We start from the raw sequence: 17,897 nt of genomic DNA on the forward strand, positions 1-17,897 counted from the left end.
TTGAAATAACAACCAGGGGTACTGTAGTGGCAGTGCCATCTTGTGTTAAGATCTTTGGAACCAGAGAGACCCGGAGATGAAAACTGGCTCTGAAACGTGCTGCATTCTAGCACTTCACTGCCCTGAATTATTTTGAATATCCTTGAACAGCACTACTGTTTACTGAGTCCCTATGCTGGCCAGATAGTATGCTGGACACTTTGGTGTGTATTACCTTAAATAATGCAACTTAAAATTACCGGCATTTTTTTGAGTCTCTTGAATATATTGGACACATACTAATACAAAGTATTTTCCATTCCATATGTCATTTAGTATAGCAGCCCAATGAAGTGTTAGTACTGTAGTTATCATTCCCACTTTACAGAAGAAGAAATTGAGATCAACAGAGAAAATTTTTTTTTAAATATGAGGGATACAGGGTTGCTATCATGATGCTGAATTTGTTTTCTGTTCTTTTCTACCTGTGGAAAAAAAGACTTTTTGTTTTATGTGTTACCCAAGCTTGCTGCAAAAACTAACTGGGTTTTTTGTTTTTGTTTTTTTGTTTTTTTTGTCTTTTCTAGGGCTGCTCCTGCGGCATATGGAGGTTCCCAGGCTAGGGGTCTAATTGGAGCTGTAGCCACCGGCCTATGCCAGAGCCACAGCAACTCGGGATCCGAGCCGTGACTGCGACCTAACTACAGCTCATGCCAACACCGGATCCTTAACCCACTGAGCAAGACCAGGGATCAAACCCGCAGCCTCACGGTTTCTAGTCAGATTCGTTACCCACTGAGCCACAACGGAAACTCCTAACTGGGGGTTTTTAAATCTTTTTGTTTTTCCTTTCCTTTAGGTAATGAATGCTAAGGGTATCCAAGAGTTTAAGCAGAAGGTGTCAGATGAAGAAGGTGAAGATGGGTTTCTAAGAGGAAAGCACTGGGCAGATTTCTAAGAGCATAGCCGATTTCCAGATAGGTACAGCTCTAGAAATAGCAACCTTAGCCACACATGAAAAGGCAGTGTTTATGTGTTTTTGGTGTAAGAAGTACAGTTCATCTTTTTATCCTTTCCCTAAACAGAATAATCCTTTGTCAACAGTGATATTTTTTAAGGCCAAAGTTGATAAAAGTCTGTGCTTCTAAAATATAATGTTGCGTCAGAGTCTTTTTATGATGTTTAATCACTATCCAAAGTGCCCAGGTAGGAATTTTCTTTAAGAAAATACATAGAACTTGTATAGCTTAAACTCTACCATTCTTTTCCTTTGTCATCATGAAGTGACTTTTCTTCTCTTAATATGTAGTATAGTCATTTTCTGCAGTGTTTAATCACTTATAAATGGAATTGAATTATGTGTTAATCTAAAATTACAGATTAAACCAGCTATAATGGAAAAAATTAAAATCATTATATATAAAAAATAATAAAATTATAGACTAATCAGCCTAATAAAAACAGATATTTGAAATATATTTTGCCTTCTGGAGTTCCCGTTGTGGCATAGCAAAAATGAATCCACTAGGAACCATGAGATTGCGGATTCAATCCATGGCCTCACTCAGTGGGTTAAAGATCTGGTGTTACCATGAGCTGTGGTGTAGGTCGAAGGCGCGGTTTGGATCTGGCATTGCTGTGACTGTGGTGTAGGCCGGCAGCTGTAGCTCTGATTTGACCCCTAACCTGGGAACCTCCATATGCCATGGGTGTGGCCTTAAAAAGCAAAAAAAAAAAAAAAAAAGAAAATTTGTACCTTCTGATTTAATGATCTGTTTAATAATAGTCCCAGAAATTAGCTGAGTAATTTATTAGTGTACCTGATTCCTAAAAAGTAATTTGTGGAATTTGGGAAAATTGTGATTCCTGTTTTTCATTAGCATCATTTTCATTTTTGCCTTTTTACCTTTTGTCTTTTGTCTTCACTGAATAGAATATCCTTGCCTTTGAGTTGGCTCTCCTTCACAGCCCAGCTATACTTGATGCTTGGTTTAGGTCTAGCTATATTTTAAGCCTAATCTTTCTCACAAAGCCATTTCTATTTGATACAACATAATTTTTTTTTCTGTTCTGAAATCCTTTTGCATTTCTCTTTAACATAATTTAAATTCTTATAGATTATATACATTGGCTTTATTTTTTTTCCTAGCTACTTTCATGAATGTTATTTCCTTTCATCCTTGAACCCTAGAGGGGTAGGCATTAGTAGTCCCTGTTTTATGGATGCAAAAACTAAGAATAGAAGAGAGTTATTGACTTTTTCAAGATGAAATGTCAATCTAGATCTTCATTGCACAGTTTGCTTTCTTTATACTATAATGTCTCAAGTTTTTAAAGAAATTTTATTGAAATACAGTTGATTTACAGTTATTTTTAAAATCTTATACCTTTACTGACTACGCCTGCCATTTACTGAGCACATATGTAGGTATTTTCAGTTGGTTGATTTAAAATAGATTGTTTTTATTCAAACCCTCAATCACTGATAGCTGTTTCTTTTTAAAAAGTGACTTACTTAATTGTGGGGTCTTTTATCATAGTGTTGAATCCCGAGTTCCTCAAAGGGGCAACATGTTCTGTGATCAAATTTTGAAATTTGAACTATTGAAAATTTTCATTGTATATCATTTCATTGTAAATTGAACTATTGAAAATTTTCATTGTATATCATTTCATTGTAAATTTTACAAAATTTCATTGTAAATTTTCATTGTACATTATAAATATCAGCTATATTTATAAAAAATATGTAAAAAGGAAAATTTTCGTCTTCATTCATCAGGCAGATGTCATTGACTATGGACCATGTGCATGGTACTAATGTTAACTGTGGATATGAACAAATATTGATTGCATTATTTTTTAGTAATATCTGGTCTCTTCTTATTTGTACAGGAGAAATTAAGCAGATTCTAGAAAACGAACTTCAGATACCTATGTCTAAAATGCTGTTAAAAGGCTGGAAGACTGGAGATGTGGAAGACAGTGTGAGTTTCTTAATTACCTAGAAATAAAAAGAATGTTAAGCTGTGCTATTGACCAAATGATGTATAATGTTAGTTTTTTATTAATGTTACATATAACAGATGTAGATTTGATAATAGTAACCTAGTTTATATAGGGAATCAACAAACAATGTTTTTCAAGATAAAGCATTTTCATAGTAAAAACTGTTTTAAGTGAGTTGGGAATGTAAGTGAAACCACTCTATGATAGGTTTTTCCTATTTCTATTTTATAGGAGTTAATTTGGCATTCTCTTTTGAAAGCTTTTACTTTTTTCTCAAACCTCACATGATGTCAGTAGGTACCTTGGAATAATAATTTACTGAACCATTACTTACTGGTCTGAAAAAAGTCATAGTATATACATTTATGTCATAAGTATTAATTATGGAACAAAGAAGGTAATAGCATTTTTTTTATCTTGGAAAATTTATTGATAAAGATTATTTATTCCTTTATTTGGATAGGGGCAGGTGCATGGAATGTATTACATTTTAAGAATTTGCACAAAGTGTTGCAATTTGAAGGTATTAATTGCTGTTCTCAAGGACCCAATATTAGCCTAAAGTATCTCACACACTTATTCTTTTTCTGACAGAGAGAATGGGAAGGAATGGAAAGAAATGAGTTAACTCTAAACTTTTAGGTTTCTGAGAAAGAAATAATTATCAAATCTTTTCACACTACTGAGTTGATATTTCTTTCTTTCTTTCTTTCTTTTTTTTTTTTGTCTTTTTAGGTCTGCACCCATGGCAGATGGAGGTTCCCAGGCTTGGGGTCGAATTGGAGCTGTAGCCATTGGCCTACGCCACAGCCACAGCAGTGCCAGACCGAGCTACATCTGTGATCTACACCACAACTCACAGCAATGCTGGATCCTTAACCCACTGATCGAGGCCAGGGATCAAACCTGCATCCTCATGGATACTAGTCAGATACATTTTCACTGTGCCATGACGGGAACTCCTTGTATTTCAATATATAGGCATAAACTTAGAATCTTCACTTTAGGTTCAATTCTTCTTTGTCAGTGGCTTCTGGTAGACATTGTGCTTATAAATACTTAGATATGGGTTCATTTGATATATGGAAATGTTCTGAGCATTTTTATAAGTTATTTACAGGAATTTCAGCTTGGCAAGATAATTATAAATTTAGGTACAAATTATGATGTCCCAAATTAAAGGTCAGTAAACTATATTTATACGGAGCTGGATAGTTAATATTGTAGGCTTTGTAGGCCATGTAGCCTGTTGCAACTAGTCAGTTCTGCTGTAATAGCTTGAAAACAGCCATTAGACCATATGTGAAAGAGTGAGCATGACTCTGTTCCAGTGCATCAATACTTATGGACATATAAATTTGCAATTTATATACTTTTACATATCATGAACTACTCTTCTTTGGATTTATTTTCACACATTTAAAAATGTAAAAACCATACTCATCTCACAGACTATACAAAAACTGGCAGTAGGCTGGATCTATTATTGCACAGCCACAACTGGCTGACCCCTGGTGCTATATGGCTGTTCCAATTGAAACATGCATTAAAAGATAAAAGACGGAGTTCCCGTCATGGCGCAGTGGTTAACGAATCCAACTAGGAACCATGAGGTTGTGGGTTCGGTCCCTGCCCTTGCTCAGTGGGTTAAGGATCCGGCGTTGCCATGAGCTGTGGTGTAGGTTGCAGACGCGGCTCAGATCCGCGTTTCTGTGGCTCTGGCGTAGACTGGTGGCTACAGCTCCGATTCGACCCCTAGCCTGGGAATCTCCATATGCCGCGGAAGCAGCCCAAGAAATAGCAAAAAAAAAAAAAAAGAAAGAAAGAAGAAAAGAGACACTGAGTAAATCAACAACTTTGGCTGAAATAAAACACCATAATGCATTAGTTATGTAGCTATATCATTTATTCATTCGTTTATTGAGAAACCTATAGATATGAATCAGTCTTAACATGGCATTTTTGGCAGTTTGGGAAGAGAAAAACAATCATTTTGAAAATGTTCTTAAAGCTATGTATTCTAATACAGCTGTCTCTCAATATACATAGGAGATTGGTTCTAGGACTACTCTCCATACCAAAAATCCATGGATGCTAAGCCGTTTATATAAAATGGCATAGTATTTGCATATGGCCTGTAATCCTCTGTATACTTTAAATCATCTCTAGGTTACTTGTAATATCCAGTGCAATGTAAATGCTATGTAAACAGTTGCTGATGTGCAGCAAATTCAAGTTTTGCTTTTTGGAACTTTTCACATTTTTTCCTTTCCAAATCTTTTCCATCCTTGGTTGTGGAGCCTGTGGATATGGAGGGCTGACTACATTTGAACATGCTTTTTGTTACCAGTAATATTTTCAGTTACTTATTTCTGTGTTCTCTGCCTAGGTGGTTACTGCTATTTCTATGCCATTAACTTTCTGATTGCTCCCAAATTTATGTTCCTATGAATTCTACGTATGCAAATTGGTAGTTCACATTTATACTTGCATACTTTCTTGGCATTTTTAAAAAATTTTATGGCCGCATCTGTGGCATATGGAAGTTTCTAAGCTAGGGATTGAATCTAAGTCACAGCTGTGACCTCTCATGAAGGGTTCAATGTTTGGGTAAGATTAGCCCTCCCCAGATGTCCCTGTTTCCATCTTCAGGGTTAAAAGGGTTTCTTAGACATCCGCTTTACCTTGTTTTCCAACACTTTCAGCCTTGTCATTATTTGATTCAACCAGGACCAATTTCATGACACCTTTTCCTTCTGTTTATGGCATTCACTGCAAGGAGTCTCAGATTCTCACACCACCCCTCACTCAAATCTCTGTAGTCTGTGCACAGTCCATATCTGTCTCTATTCTTTTTACTCCACAGTACTTGAAACATTTGTGCTATTCCCTGTGGAACTAATTCATCATTAGCAAAATTCCTTCTGTTGTCAACCTCTTCCTACACATTCCCTTTACCATCTATCCGTGACTGAAATCTGCCTTGCTAAGGACATTGTTTCTCTGTAGGCTTCTCAATGTTAATTGCTTTTCTCTAGCTGCCGTCATACCAAGGGACTAACTGGTAAAAATATGTGTCCTCATTGTCCCTTTTGTGTGTGTGTGTATACGTACATACATACATACATACATACGTGTATATATAAATCACCAACTTCTTGACACCATCTTTCTTCATATTTCGATGATTTTTGGTTGTTAGTGTGTAATTTCTCTGTCCTAATTCTTAGTAATGTATCCATGTAAATGATTCTTCTAACATGTTGGCCTCTTATTTCCTTGAACTTCTTTTTACAGTGATCTTTTTTTTCCATCCTAGGTGGTCTTATTTCCTTTCTGTGGTATAATGTAATTATAGCAGTTCTTAAAACCCGATTTCAAGCATCTGCTTTCTGCTCATTTCTTCTTCTAGCTCACTTCCTTCAGTATCATCACTACAGCAGTCCTTCAGCCCTATCCAGACCTCCAGTCCATTGTTTCTACCATCTTTTCTTGATTATTACTTCTTTCGTGTCCTCTCTTTCTGCCGTTTACAGTAGACTAAATCCCGTGATCAGTCACTGTAACCATTTTCTTGCATGTAGCCTCAATTCTTACTTCATGGTGCTTGCTTGACAAGAATCCTTACCTTGGATACGTCCAGCTCTTCTTATTCTGTGCCTCACAGATAAATGGGACTAGAGACAAACAAAATCTTTAAATTCATGACCATAATCTTCATAGAGCCCCATAAAGTTGCTGGGGATTATAGTCTTTTTACCAGGTTTATCCACATTCTCTTAAATGGCTGCTTTATGCTTATCCTTAGACCTTTAAAACACCTCTCTGCCATTCTCACTCTCAGATGCTAACTTCACTTCCTGTTTTGTTTCACTGATAGAATAAAGGCAGTCACAAGAGGACTTCCACAAGCTCCCAACTTGCTCTGTCTTTACTTGCCTGCATCTTATACACATACTCTGCTTTTTCCCCTGTTACTCTAGATGGCCCATCCAATCTCCTGTCTAAGACCAAAGCTCTGGATTGCATTGGATTGAGTTTTGTATTCCCTCTGGCCTAATCAAGGACTTCACTCTAATTCTTCCCTGTATCATCACTGTTTTCCTCTAGTAGAGCCTTACTGTTAACATTTAAACAATATGTAATTTCTTCCATTTTTCTCTTGATCCCACCTCCCTTCCAGCAATCACTCCGTTTCTCTAGTTCCCTTGATAACAAAACTTCTCCCAAAGAGTTGTCTATACTTGTTGTCTCTAATTCCTTTCCTTCCGTTTCTCTTGAGCCCAATCTAAGCAGGGACCTGCCAGTGCTCTTGTCATATTCTTCACCCTTCCTTTCCTGCTTTATGTTTAGTCAAGAAAACTATCACTTCCTAATCTTCAACTATATAGGTTACTTACTTCGTGTATTCCTACTAAAATGTAAGCGCCATAGATCAGGGGTTTTAGACTATCACTACTGTATCTTCAGTGGTTTTTGTTGTCATTGTTTTTGTCTTTTCAGGGCCACACCCATGACATATAGAAGTTCCCAGACTAGGGTTGAATTGGAGCTACAGCTGCCAGCCATAGCCACAGCCACAGCAATGCAGGACCTGAGCCGTGTCTGCGACCTACAGCACAGCTCATGGCAACGCTGGATTGCCGATCCATTGAGTGAGGCCAGGGATCAACCTAGTCCTCATGGATACTATTTGGATGTGTTACTGCTGAGCCATGACAGGACGTCCCAGTCTTCACTGTTTAGAGTAGTCCTTGCACAGAATTAATAAATATCTATTGAGTAAAAATATTTGTCCTAGGTTATGACGTAAAGATGTAAAATGTATTTCTTAATGTGTATTGCTGTCTGAAAAAAGTTCGAAGTATATTAGCAAGTATTTACCATCAAGTTGGGAGTATAAAAGCTATGTAGGAGTTCTATGGTAAAGAAATTTGGTGCAATTTTATATGGTTATCAAGGTAGTAGGTCAGAGGTAGTCCAAGAGTATTTATTTACCCCAGACCGAGTGCTTTAACAACAACAACAGCAAAAGGCTAGTTAGAGTCAGAATTAAGCGATCTAGGCAACGCTTGTTAGAGACCTCATCAAAGTCGTTTCACCTCTTAGGCTGTAGCTTCTCATCTATAAAGCCTTTGGATTGAGGTATTTTTTTTTTTTTTGTCTTTTTGCCTTTTCTAGGGCTGCTCCCGCAGCATATGGAGGTTCCCAGGCTAGGGGTCGAATTGGAGCTGTAGCCACTGGCCTACACCACAGCCACAGCAACGCGGGACCTGAGCCGCGTCTGCGACCTACACCATAGCTCATGGCAACGCTGGATCGTTAACCTACTGAGCAAGGCCAGGATCAAACCCGCAACCCGAATTCCTAGTCGAATTCGGTAACCACTGCGCCACAACGGGAACTCCCTGGATTGAGGTATTGTATGTGATCTTTTCTTGGTCTAATGATCTCTGCAAACCTGTAGTGCTAATTTTTGCTATAATGATCCTGGAATGAAGTGGGTATTAGTTGCAAGGATATGCCTCTTCAATGAAGAGATTAATGAGGCTCAACTATATTATATGTTTGTATCTTCATGAGCTAAAGAGTTTGTGTTTTATTTTAACATGCATAATTAATGCTCATTTGTATGGAAAACAAAGTTATTTGGACTCAACAGTTCTTCTGTATTACTCTAAGAAATTGTCAAAGATGAAAAGACAAACTATAATATTGACAATTTTCCAAGAACAATAGTAAAAGATTAACACTGTATAGTCAATAGTTATTTTTTTGTTTGTTTTTATTTTTTCTTTTTCAGACGGTCCTAAAATCACTACACTTGCCAAAAAACAACAGTCTTTATGTCCTTACACCAGACTTGCCACCTCCTTCATCATCTAGTCATGCTGGGTAAGATGTTTACTTCTCCTGGGAATCTGAAATGAAAAGTTTGTTAAGTTGCTTTAAGCTGTATATAAGTATCAAAACCAAGTCAAATCAAAATCTTGTTGATGCTTTAACTAACCAACAGCTATTAACTATATAAACTTTCAAACTATTTGGGTAGTTTATTTGTTTGATTTCAGTGATAGAATTAAAAAAAATTTTTTTTAATTTTATTTTTTGTCTTTTTGGGGCCACACCTGTGGCATATGGAAGTTCCCCCTGGCTAGAGGTCAAATCGGAGCTATATTTGCCAGCCTACACCACAGCCACAGCAATGTCAGATCCGAGCTGTGTCTGCGACCTTTATCACAGCTCATGGAAACTCTGGATCCTTAACCCACCAAGTGAGGCCAGGGATCGAACCTACTAGTATCCTCATGCATACTAGTCAGGTTCATTACCGCTGAGCTACAACAGGAACTTTGAAATCTTTTTATAAAGAAAAGCTTTAGCAAAACTCCATTATATAAAAAATGGTCAAAAATGTTACTTCTGTGTTTGAAGGAGAAGAACTTTGGAGGGAAAAGAATGAGTAACTATAACTCCAGTTTCTCCCATAGCTTAAAAAACATGTATTTGAGGAAAATTCATTGGGCTCTGCAGCATACAGTTTGAAAACTACTGATGTAAAGTTTTTATTAATATTTTCTATTGGGAATAGAGATTCTCTTTCCTTTTTTCAGTTTTCATAGTGAAACTCAGTGGAATGATCAAATAATTTTACTGTTTGATTTTATACTACATTATTATTGCTTGGAAACAACCTGATCTAAAGTGAATGGTTAAGCTCATGATAGCGTAATAATTTTTGTGAGTACAGTATCCTTCTAGAAATATGTTTAAGTTGTTTTTTTAGATTTTTCACATTTTTTGCACATTTTCTTCTTTTTTTTTAATACAACTTGGTGTCCCTAAGCTTCAAATATTGGCAAATGCTTTCCCAGCCACCTACCAAATATCTTTATTATTATGTAATGGAAGAGAGAAGTCCTATTTTTTTTTACTGCATGACCCAAAGGACACCTCTGGCCACCAAATGTGTGGTTTTCTCTTGCCCAACACCAGGCAGTTCTTCCACACCAGCTGGATATTCTTCAATTTAACTGAATTCTACAACTACTTACCTGCAGATAGCATTAGATCCCACAAGGTCAGAGCTCAGTGTCATAAAATTGACTACAAGTCATACCCAATTGCAAGTCTATGTTGTCACCTGTGTTTCTGACCAACTGGCTATAAATTGGAAGTTCCCACCACTTCTTTTTGGGTTCAATAATTTGCGAAAATGGCTCACAGAACTCAGAAAAGTGCTCTACTTACTACTACCGATTTCTTATACAGCGCATTTTAAAGAATATAAGTGAACAACCAGATGAAGAGATGCATAAGATGAGATCTGGAAGGGTCTGAGCACAGAATGCCTATAATGTTTGGGGTGTGCCACCCCCCCAGCACATGAATGCATTCTTGTTACACAACCTGCAAGCTCTCCAAAGCTCTTTAGCTAGGATTTTTTTATGGAGGCTCATCACATAGGCATAATTGGTTAAATCATTGGTGGTTAGTAATTTACTCAACTTTCAGCTCCTCTCCTTCTCAGAGGTCAGAGGGGAGGGGAGCATGGAAGAATCAAAAATTCCACCCCTCTGATCAGGAGGTTGGTTCCCCTGGCAGCAGCTTCTATCCAGAGAAATTTTCCAAAAGTCATCTCTTTAACAAATCTAGGTGTGGTTGAAAGGGGCTCATTATGAATAACAAAAGAGTCCTTTCTTCTTTCAACTTTTATCACTCTTATCACTTAGAAAATTCCAAGGATTTTAGGAGCTTTGGATGGAAAAGAAGACTAAATGTTTATTTCTTATAGATCATAACATTACAGGTGGATAGTAGCAAAAAGAAAGTTAAATTTGACTTTACCAAAGGAGAAATCATTGAACTGAAAAAAGTTTAATGTAACAAAATTGTATCTGATATTGAGGGAGTTCTCATCGTTGCTCAGTGGTTAACAAATCCAACTAGGAACCATGAGGTTGCGGGTTCGATCCCTGGCCCCGCTTAGTGGGTTAAGGATCCAGCGTTGCTGTGAGCTATGGTGCAGGTTGCAGACACGGCTCAGATCTGGTGTTGCTATGGCTCTGGCCTAGGCCGGCGGCTACAGCTAGCCTGGGAATCTCCATATGCCATGGTGCAGCCCTAGAAAAGACAAAAAGAAAAATGTATCTGATAGTCTGTTAATGGTTTGTTTTAGATTGGGAATTTAATGATTTCTTGGGTTGTTCTTTATCTTCTATGTCCAGATCATATATTAATGGTAATTTGCATTTGCACACTATTACAAACAGGCAAACAGAACCTGTAGTCCTTGTGTTCATACCGTTTCTTTCTGTATAGTATAGCAAGTGTAGGTTCTGTATTTGGCCAGGTAGAACATTATCTTGTAGGTTAGTGAACAAATTGTAATCACTGTCATCCAATATGTAACCTACATAATTACAAGTAGATTGGCGACATCTCATTATTTATAATGATGCTTTTTCCTGTGTTGGAACAAGACAGAAAAATCCAAAGCCAGTTAAAAGACATAAAACAGTGTATCTGGGAGGTGGGAGGAGGGTCATTAGAAGTTCTTGCTAACGAAAAAGTTATATTAAGACACATTTTATTAAAATCTAACTGAAAGGCCAAGCTGTATATCTTTAAGGTGTGTTAATCTAAGGTATCTTTCTGTAAAACTAGAGATTTTTTCTTTTTTTTGTGATATATATCTTAAATTCTGACTTCATGAGAGTCAATTTTTAAAAAATCCATACAGAGCCCTAAAAGCTAATGGTAAAAATTATTTTTAATTTGTGCTTTCATTTTGTGTTTTATCGAAAAAATAATTTTTGAAATATTAACTGTATAGTGGAATCCAAAAGTAATTTTCTATTTGTATAGCATATCATATTATGACGAATATGGTAGACAGATAAAATTGTCCCATGCTAAACTCCATAATGACTCAAATAGATTTGTTTTTGCAAAATTATTTTGTAATTGGTAGATCCATACAAATCTCACTTGTGATTTGTAACCTAATGTACAACCTAAAAAAGAGAAGATAAAAGGTAATTCTGATTCTTAGTGTTATATTTGAAAATTTGCAAATGAATGGAAGAGCTATGAAGTTGGTAGAGGACAATAGGAAAGTTTATGTATATATATATTACCCTACCCCATCCATTTCGTCATCTCAGATTTGGAATTTTTTTTTTTTTTTTTTTTTTGTCTTTTGTCCTTTTAGGGCCATACCCACAGCATGTGGAGATTCCCAGGCTAGGGGTCGAATTGGCGCTGAAGCCGCTGGCCTACACCAGAGCCGCAGCAACGCGGGATCCGAGCTGTGTCTGCAACCTACACCACAGCTCATGGCAATGCCGGATCCTCGACCCACTGAGCAAGGCCGGGATCAAACCCGAAACCTCGTGATTCCTAGTTGGATTTGTTTCCGCTGCACCATGACGGGAACTCCAATTTGGGATTTTTTTTTTAAAGGTATATTTTATTTCTGTGGTTGGTTTGATATGTAATTGGTTTTATTATTTTATTTCTCTGTCATGAGTCAATGGATGTTGGAAGATAGAGAACTGGATAATAAATTGCCTATTAATTGCAGTGCAGAACTGTGATGAGTTCTTGCTGCTGGATTCCATCATTCCAATTCCAATTCAATGGCAAACAGGTTCTTTCTTTATCGAGTGTCAGTCTTCTCTGAACGGACTAGACATCATTGGTGTCACAATGTTACAGTGTCACTCCTAAACAAAATTTATTACAACCAAGTCAGGAAAGTAATGTGATTATAATCCATCTCTCCATACAAAAGATACCAAGATCTAGTCAGAAAAATCCTGAATTATAGTCCCATTTTGGGTAGAGTGTTAGATTTTTCACTTATAAAATGGGAAGCGTTGATTTTTTAGTTGCCGGGTGGTTGTAAAAATTCAGCAAGCAGGAGTGGTACATTATATGCAAAAGCACAAGTTACAAAGCATTGTAATTATAATTATTTATGCTAATAAATACCAATAGTAATCTTTTTCATTCAACTCTCACTTGATTCTTATAAGCAGCTGTATAAGAATACAGGCTGATTTTGATATCTTTGTTTTATAAACGGGGAAACTGAGGTGTTTAGAAGAGTTCTGTGAATTGTTTAAGGTCAACAGTGAATACTTTTTGATAGTGGAATCTTCGTCTGACTCTCCATCTACTAAAGCTTCTAGATTTTTGTCAGAAATACACAAAGCTTTATTCCAAAGACGCCTTATTTTTTGAAAGCTGTTCTTTAGAATGAGGGTTTTTTTTAGAGAAAAAATCTTGTAATTTGTCATTATATACTCCTCGAGGGGTACTTGTATACATCATTTCACTTACTGTATTTCTTCTCAAGAATATTAGTGAAATTTTGGTGTGTGGATGAACTTTTAGCTACAGTTCACAATTAATCATTTTGTAAAATTTAGATATAAAATAACATGCTCTTAAATTGTTTACTGACAGTTTTATTCTCAGGGATTGATGCAAACTATGTCTTAAACCATGTCCTATAAAATTTTTTTTTCTTAACTTGATTTTACTACCACTAGGGGGTGCCTAGTAATTGAATCTTATTTTTTATTTGCAATTTTTTTAAAGCTAAGAGCACCAAAATTATGATGTGTGTCTATAACTGAATTATAGTTAGAATTATTTTAAAGTAAATTGTTATTCAGAAAACGTAATTTCAGAATTTTTGAGAATTTGAGAGCAAACTCTTTAACATATTCTTTATAACAGTTGAAAAGCATTTAAAAGCCTTTTAAAATAAATTAATTTCACTAATTAATTGAAATAATGACTCAGTACCCCTATGACACAAACTTCAGATTATACCGTAAATCATAGTAAAATTAGAAACAGTAGAGGGATATTGTTAATTATACCTGTTTCATATTATTTTAGTAAAGAGTCAATCCATCAAAGATGTATTGTTTGCCTACTAGATAAAAACAGGTTCTGTCCTCTAGGAGCTTATAACCTATTCATTAAGGTGTTAAACTTTTTCTTAATTCGTCTCTTTACAAAAACTTTCCAGCACTCTCTTGTGGTATTCTGCCTGCCGCTCAGGTGGATTCATCTAGTAAGCTCTGCTTTTCTTCAGCTGCTCTAAAGATTGGTGTTCTCCAGAGTTCTGTTTTCAGCAGTCCTTCTTAATGTACTTTCTTCCTGACATTTATTCTTAATCCTTCAGTTTCCAAATATGTATATGTATGTAAACAAATCTGTTTATAAACACCTATTTCCTAGTTGCCAGTGGAGCTTTTCACTGGTGTGTGTCCCATGTATAATTCAGTCATATGTCTAGAACTGAGGCAGTCCTGAGAAATCTGTACTGCTGCCTATATTTTTTGTCTCAAAAGTACAATGGTACAAAATATGCAAATTTTTCCAAGTAGGATGATTCTTTAAAAGGTCACTGAACTTGGATATAAGTAAATGATGAGTTTATTGAGATCATTTTTGGTGGAAAGATGAGAATGAGAACCAGATTATCATGTGTTTTAAGGAATAAGTGAGAAATGAGGAATTGGAGTTTCTGTTATTTTCAGAAAATTCAACTGTGAAGAGAAGGAGAAATTAAGGGAGGAGTAGGGTCAAGAGACTGAGAATTATTATAAGTATGAGGAAAGAGCTGGCATATATGAAAATTTCAAAAAGAGAAACCAGAAAGAACTGGTGACCAAAAAGAGTATAGGAGTGTCTTGGCTTGAGCGGCAATAACAAAATAAAATAGACTGGGTGGCTTCAACATTTTACATTTACTTCTCACAGTTCTGAGGCTGAAAACTACCAAGATCAAGGTTTCCATGAGGTTTGGTTTCCAGTGAGAGTTTTCTTCCTGCCTCGCAGAAAGCCACCTTCTCACTCTGTCCTCCAACAGGGAAAATGAGTCAGCGGGGAGAGAGGGAGCGGGAGAGAGCAGAGTGTGGGTTGGGAAGGAGAAGGGATGGGGCACAAGCAAGCTGGAGTGCTCTGGTCTCTTCCTTTTCTTATAAAGACATCAATCCCATCGAACGAGGGCTCCACCTTTATGACCTTATTTAATCTTTAGTCCATCCTAAAGATTGTTTACAAACGCAGTGGTACTGGGGATTAGGGCTTCAACGTAAGAATTCTAGCGGTCAGGGGATGCAGTTCAGTCCACAGCCAGGAGGCAGGGTGGAGTCCAGGGATTAAGTGTTGACTTGAAGCCAGCTGGCGTTTAGAGACAGTAGAAAAGGCAGAGGAATAGAAGATTGGAGCAAATGGAGAGCATTTCTGGGATCTGGATTTCAGAGCTATTAAGTAATAGCTGATGACAAAGTGCAAATTATAGATAATACTGAAGTAGAAGATAAGTAATAGTTGTAAGAATAAGGATATTAATTAATGTATTTGGTAAAATGACTTAAGAGTTATCATTTATGAAGGCAGGCTTTTCGCCCTTCATATATATTATCTGGTTAAATCCTCACAGTAAATCATAAATAGGTGTTATTACTCACATTTTGCAGGTGGGGAAACTGAGTTAGGGGTTAGGTTAGTTCTTTAAAAGTAAACATGAATAAGGGTGCTAGATACTAAAACTTTGACTGTAGAAAAAGTGGTACTTAGAGGGAAATTTATAATATTAAGACCACTGATTGGAAGACAAGATAGAAAACAATGAATTTTATGTTCAACCTAAGAAAATAGAGAAATAGAAATTCCCATTGTGGTTCAGTCATAACAAACACGACCAGTATCCAGAAGGATGCAGGTTTGATCCCAGGCCTCGCTCAGTGGGTTAAGGATTCAGCATTGCCATGAGCTATTGTGTGGATCAAATATGCGGCTCGGATCCCACATTACTTTGGCGTAGGCCAGCAGCTGCAGTTCCAATTCAACCCTAGCCTGGGAACTTCCATATGCTGCAGGTGTCCCCCCCCCCCAAATAAATAAAAATAAAAGAGGCATAACCATAAAGTAAGACTGAAGAATACAGAAGGAAAGGAAAATTTTTTTTTTTTTGTCTTTTGTCCTTTTTTGTTGTTTTTGTTGTTGTTGTTGTTGCTATTTCTTGGGCCGCTCCTGCGGCATATGGAGGTTCCCAGGCTAGGGGTTGAATCGGAGCTGTAGCCACCGGCCTACGCCAGAGGCACAGCAACGCGGGATCCGAGCCGCGTCTGCAACCTACACCACAGCTCACGGCAACGCCGGATCGTTAACCCACTGAGCAAGGGCAGGCACCGAACCCGCAACCTCATGGTTCCTAGTCGGATTCATTAACCACTGCGCCACGACGGGAACTCCAGGAAAGGAAAATTTAAAAGCAGTAATAAATGATAGAAGTAATCAACAAGTAATACTGCTTGAAAAATCAACCCAAGAAAAGATGAGACTAAGCACAAATAAAAATAGTAGGTATGAAAAAGAGGACTTAACTCTAGATTCAGAAGAGATTTTAAAATTAATAAAATACTTATTAAATAATACTAAAGGAAAATAAATTGTTTTAAAACAATAAATACAAAGGAATAGTAATAAAATAAGCATCTTTATGGCAATAAAATCTGAAATTTTGTTGAAATGGAGAATTTTGTGTAAACTAAAGTGGTAAAATGAATATAAGAAATGGAATACCTGAAAAAACTGATGACCATTAAAGAAATTGTATTTGTAGTCAGAAATTTCATATGCCACTTCTTCCCCCTCCCCCACCCCAGAGGCTTTCCCTAAAGAAATCTTATTAAGTCTTTGTGGAATGGATTACCTCAGTCTTGTACAAGCTCTTTCCAGAGGGACTGCAACTTATTTTATTTGATAATATTCATGAAACCTTGTTACCAAAACTAGAAAAAGATAATACAAGGAAGAATTTTGTGTAAATCTCATTCATAGCCATAAATAATAAAAATGGCACTTCTTCTTGTATTCAAATGGTCTAAGATGTAATAAACCAAAAAGCATAACTTGATTATGTCTCTCCCCTGCTCCAAACCCCTCCATTAGCTTTCTGTCACACTTAGATAAAATTCAAGTTTTTTCCTATGATCTGTAAAGCACTTATATAACCTTGCCCCTGACTTTCTCTCTAACTTCATCTTTTATCATCCTCTCTCTGGCTTGTATCTTGCCGGCCACACAGGCCTTCCTGCTCTTCTTTAAACATTGTAAGTATGCTTCAACTTCAGGGCTTTTGCATCTTGTCATTCCCTTGCTTGGAATGATCTTCCACCAGTTATAACTTTGCTCACTCCTTTATTTTAATCAGGCCTCCTCTCAAATATTACATCTTCAGAGAGGTTTTTCTTGATTTCCCCTGGCTAAAAAAAAAAACCCTCTGTTATAATCTCTCCTTTTATCTTACATTATCATTACAATGCATTATATTAGTAATATAGTAATATATTCATATTCATATTTCTTGTCTATGCCTCTCATCACAGTGTAAAACTAAGAAATCGGGATCTTTTTTGTTATTCATTGTTGTATCCTCAGAAGCTAAAAAATGCCCGAGGGGTAAGTTCCCCTGTGGTGCAGCGGGTTAAGGATTCGGCATTGTACTCGCAGTGGCTCAGGTTGCTGCCGTGGTTTGGGTTTGATCCCTGGCCTGGGAACTTCCACATGCCACAGGTGTGGTTTAAAAAAAAAAAAATTCCTAAAATATAGTAGGTACTCAGAAATATTTGTGGAATGAATATGTGGACTGATAGATTCATAAGGATGTTTGCTTCCTTAGACCAAAGCTAAGGATTAAAGTTCTAACAGTGGGATATCAAGCATCATGCAGAACAAGCATTAGATATTTGGGGAGCTGAAGGTCTTACAAGTGTCCCATAAATGTAATGAACGAGGCCATCTCCACTCCGTAGCCTGAATTTAGTTAGCCTTTTTGTCCGGTGTTCCTTTTGATTTCTCTCATCAAAGTATGAAGT

General features: G+C 36.8%; 1 protein-coding gene across 4 annotated transcripts in view; it reads left to right on the top strand.

The window, feature by feature from the left end:
- The window catches only part of FAF1 (Fas associated factor 1), a 438,758-nt gene that overhangs the window by 159,719 nt on the left and 261,142 nt on the right, over positions 1 to 17,897 (top strand). For all 4 annotated transcript variants that reach the window (XM_021097817.2, XM_084965116.1, XM_084965117.1 and 1 more), the window contains 2 exons: positions 2,875 to 2,966; positions 8,792 to 8,883. In XM_021097817.2, coding sequence (XP_020953476.1) covers positions 2,875 to 2,966; positions 8,792 to 8,883 — 184 coding nt within the window. The remainder of the gene's footprint in view (positions 1 to 2,874; positions 2,967 to 8,791; positions 8,884 to 17,897) is intronic.

The sequence above is a fragment of the Sus scrofa genome, chromosome 6 (assembly GCF_054392235.1).
Source record: "Sus scrofa isolate SSC_HxYL_T2T_F1_AM1 chromosome 6, Sscrofa_HxYL_maternal_Yorkshire_Landrace_v2.0, whole genome shotgun sequence".
Lineage (NCBI taxonomy): Eukaryota > Metazoa > Chordata > Mammalia > Artiodactyla > Suidae > Sus > Sus scrofa.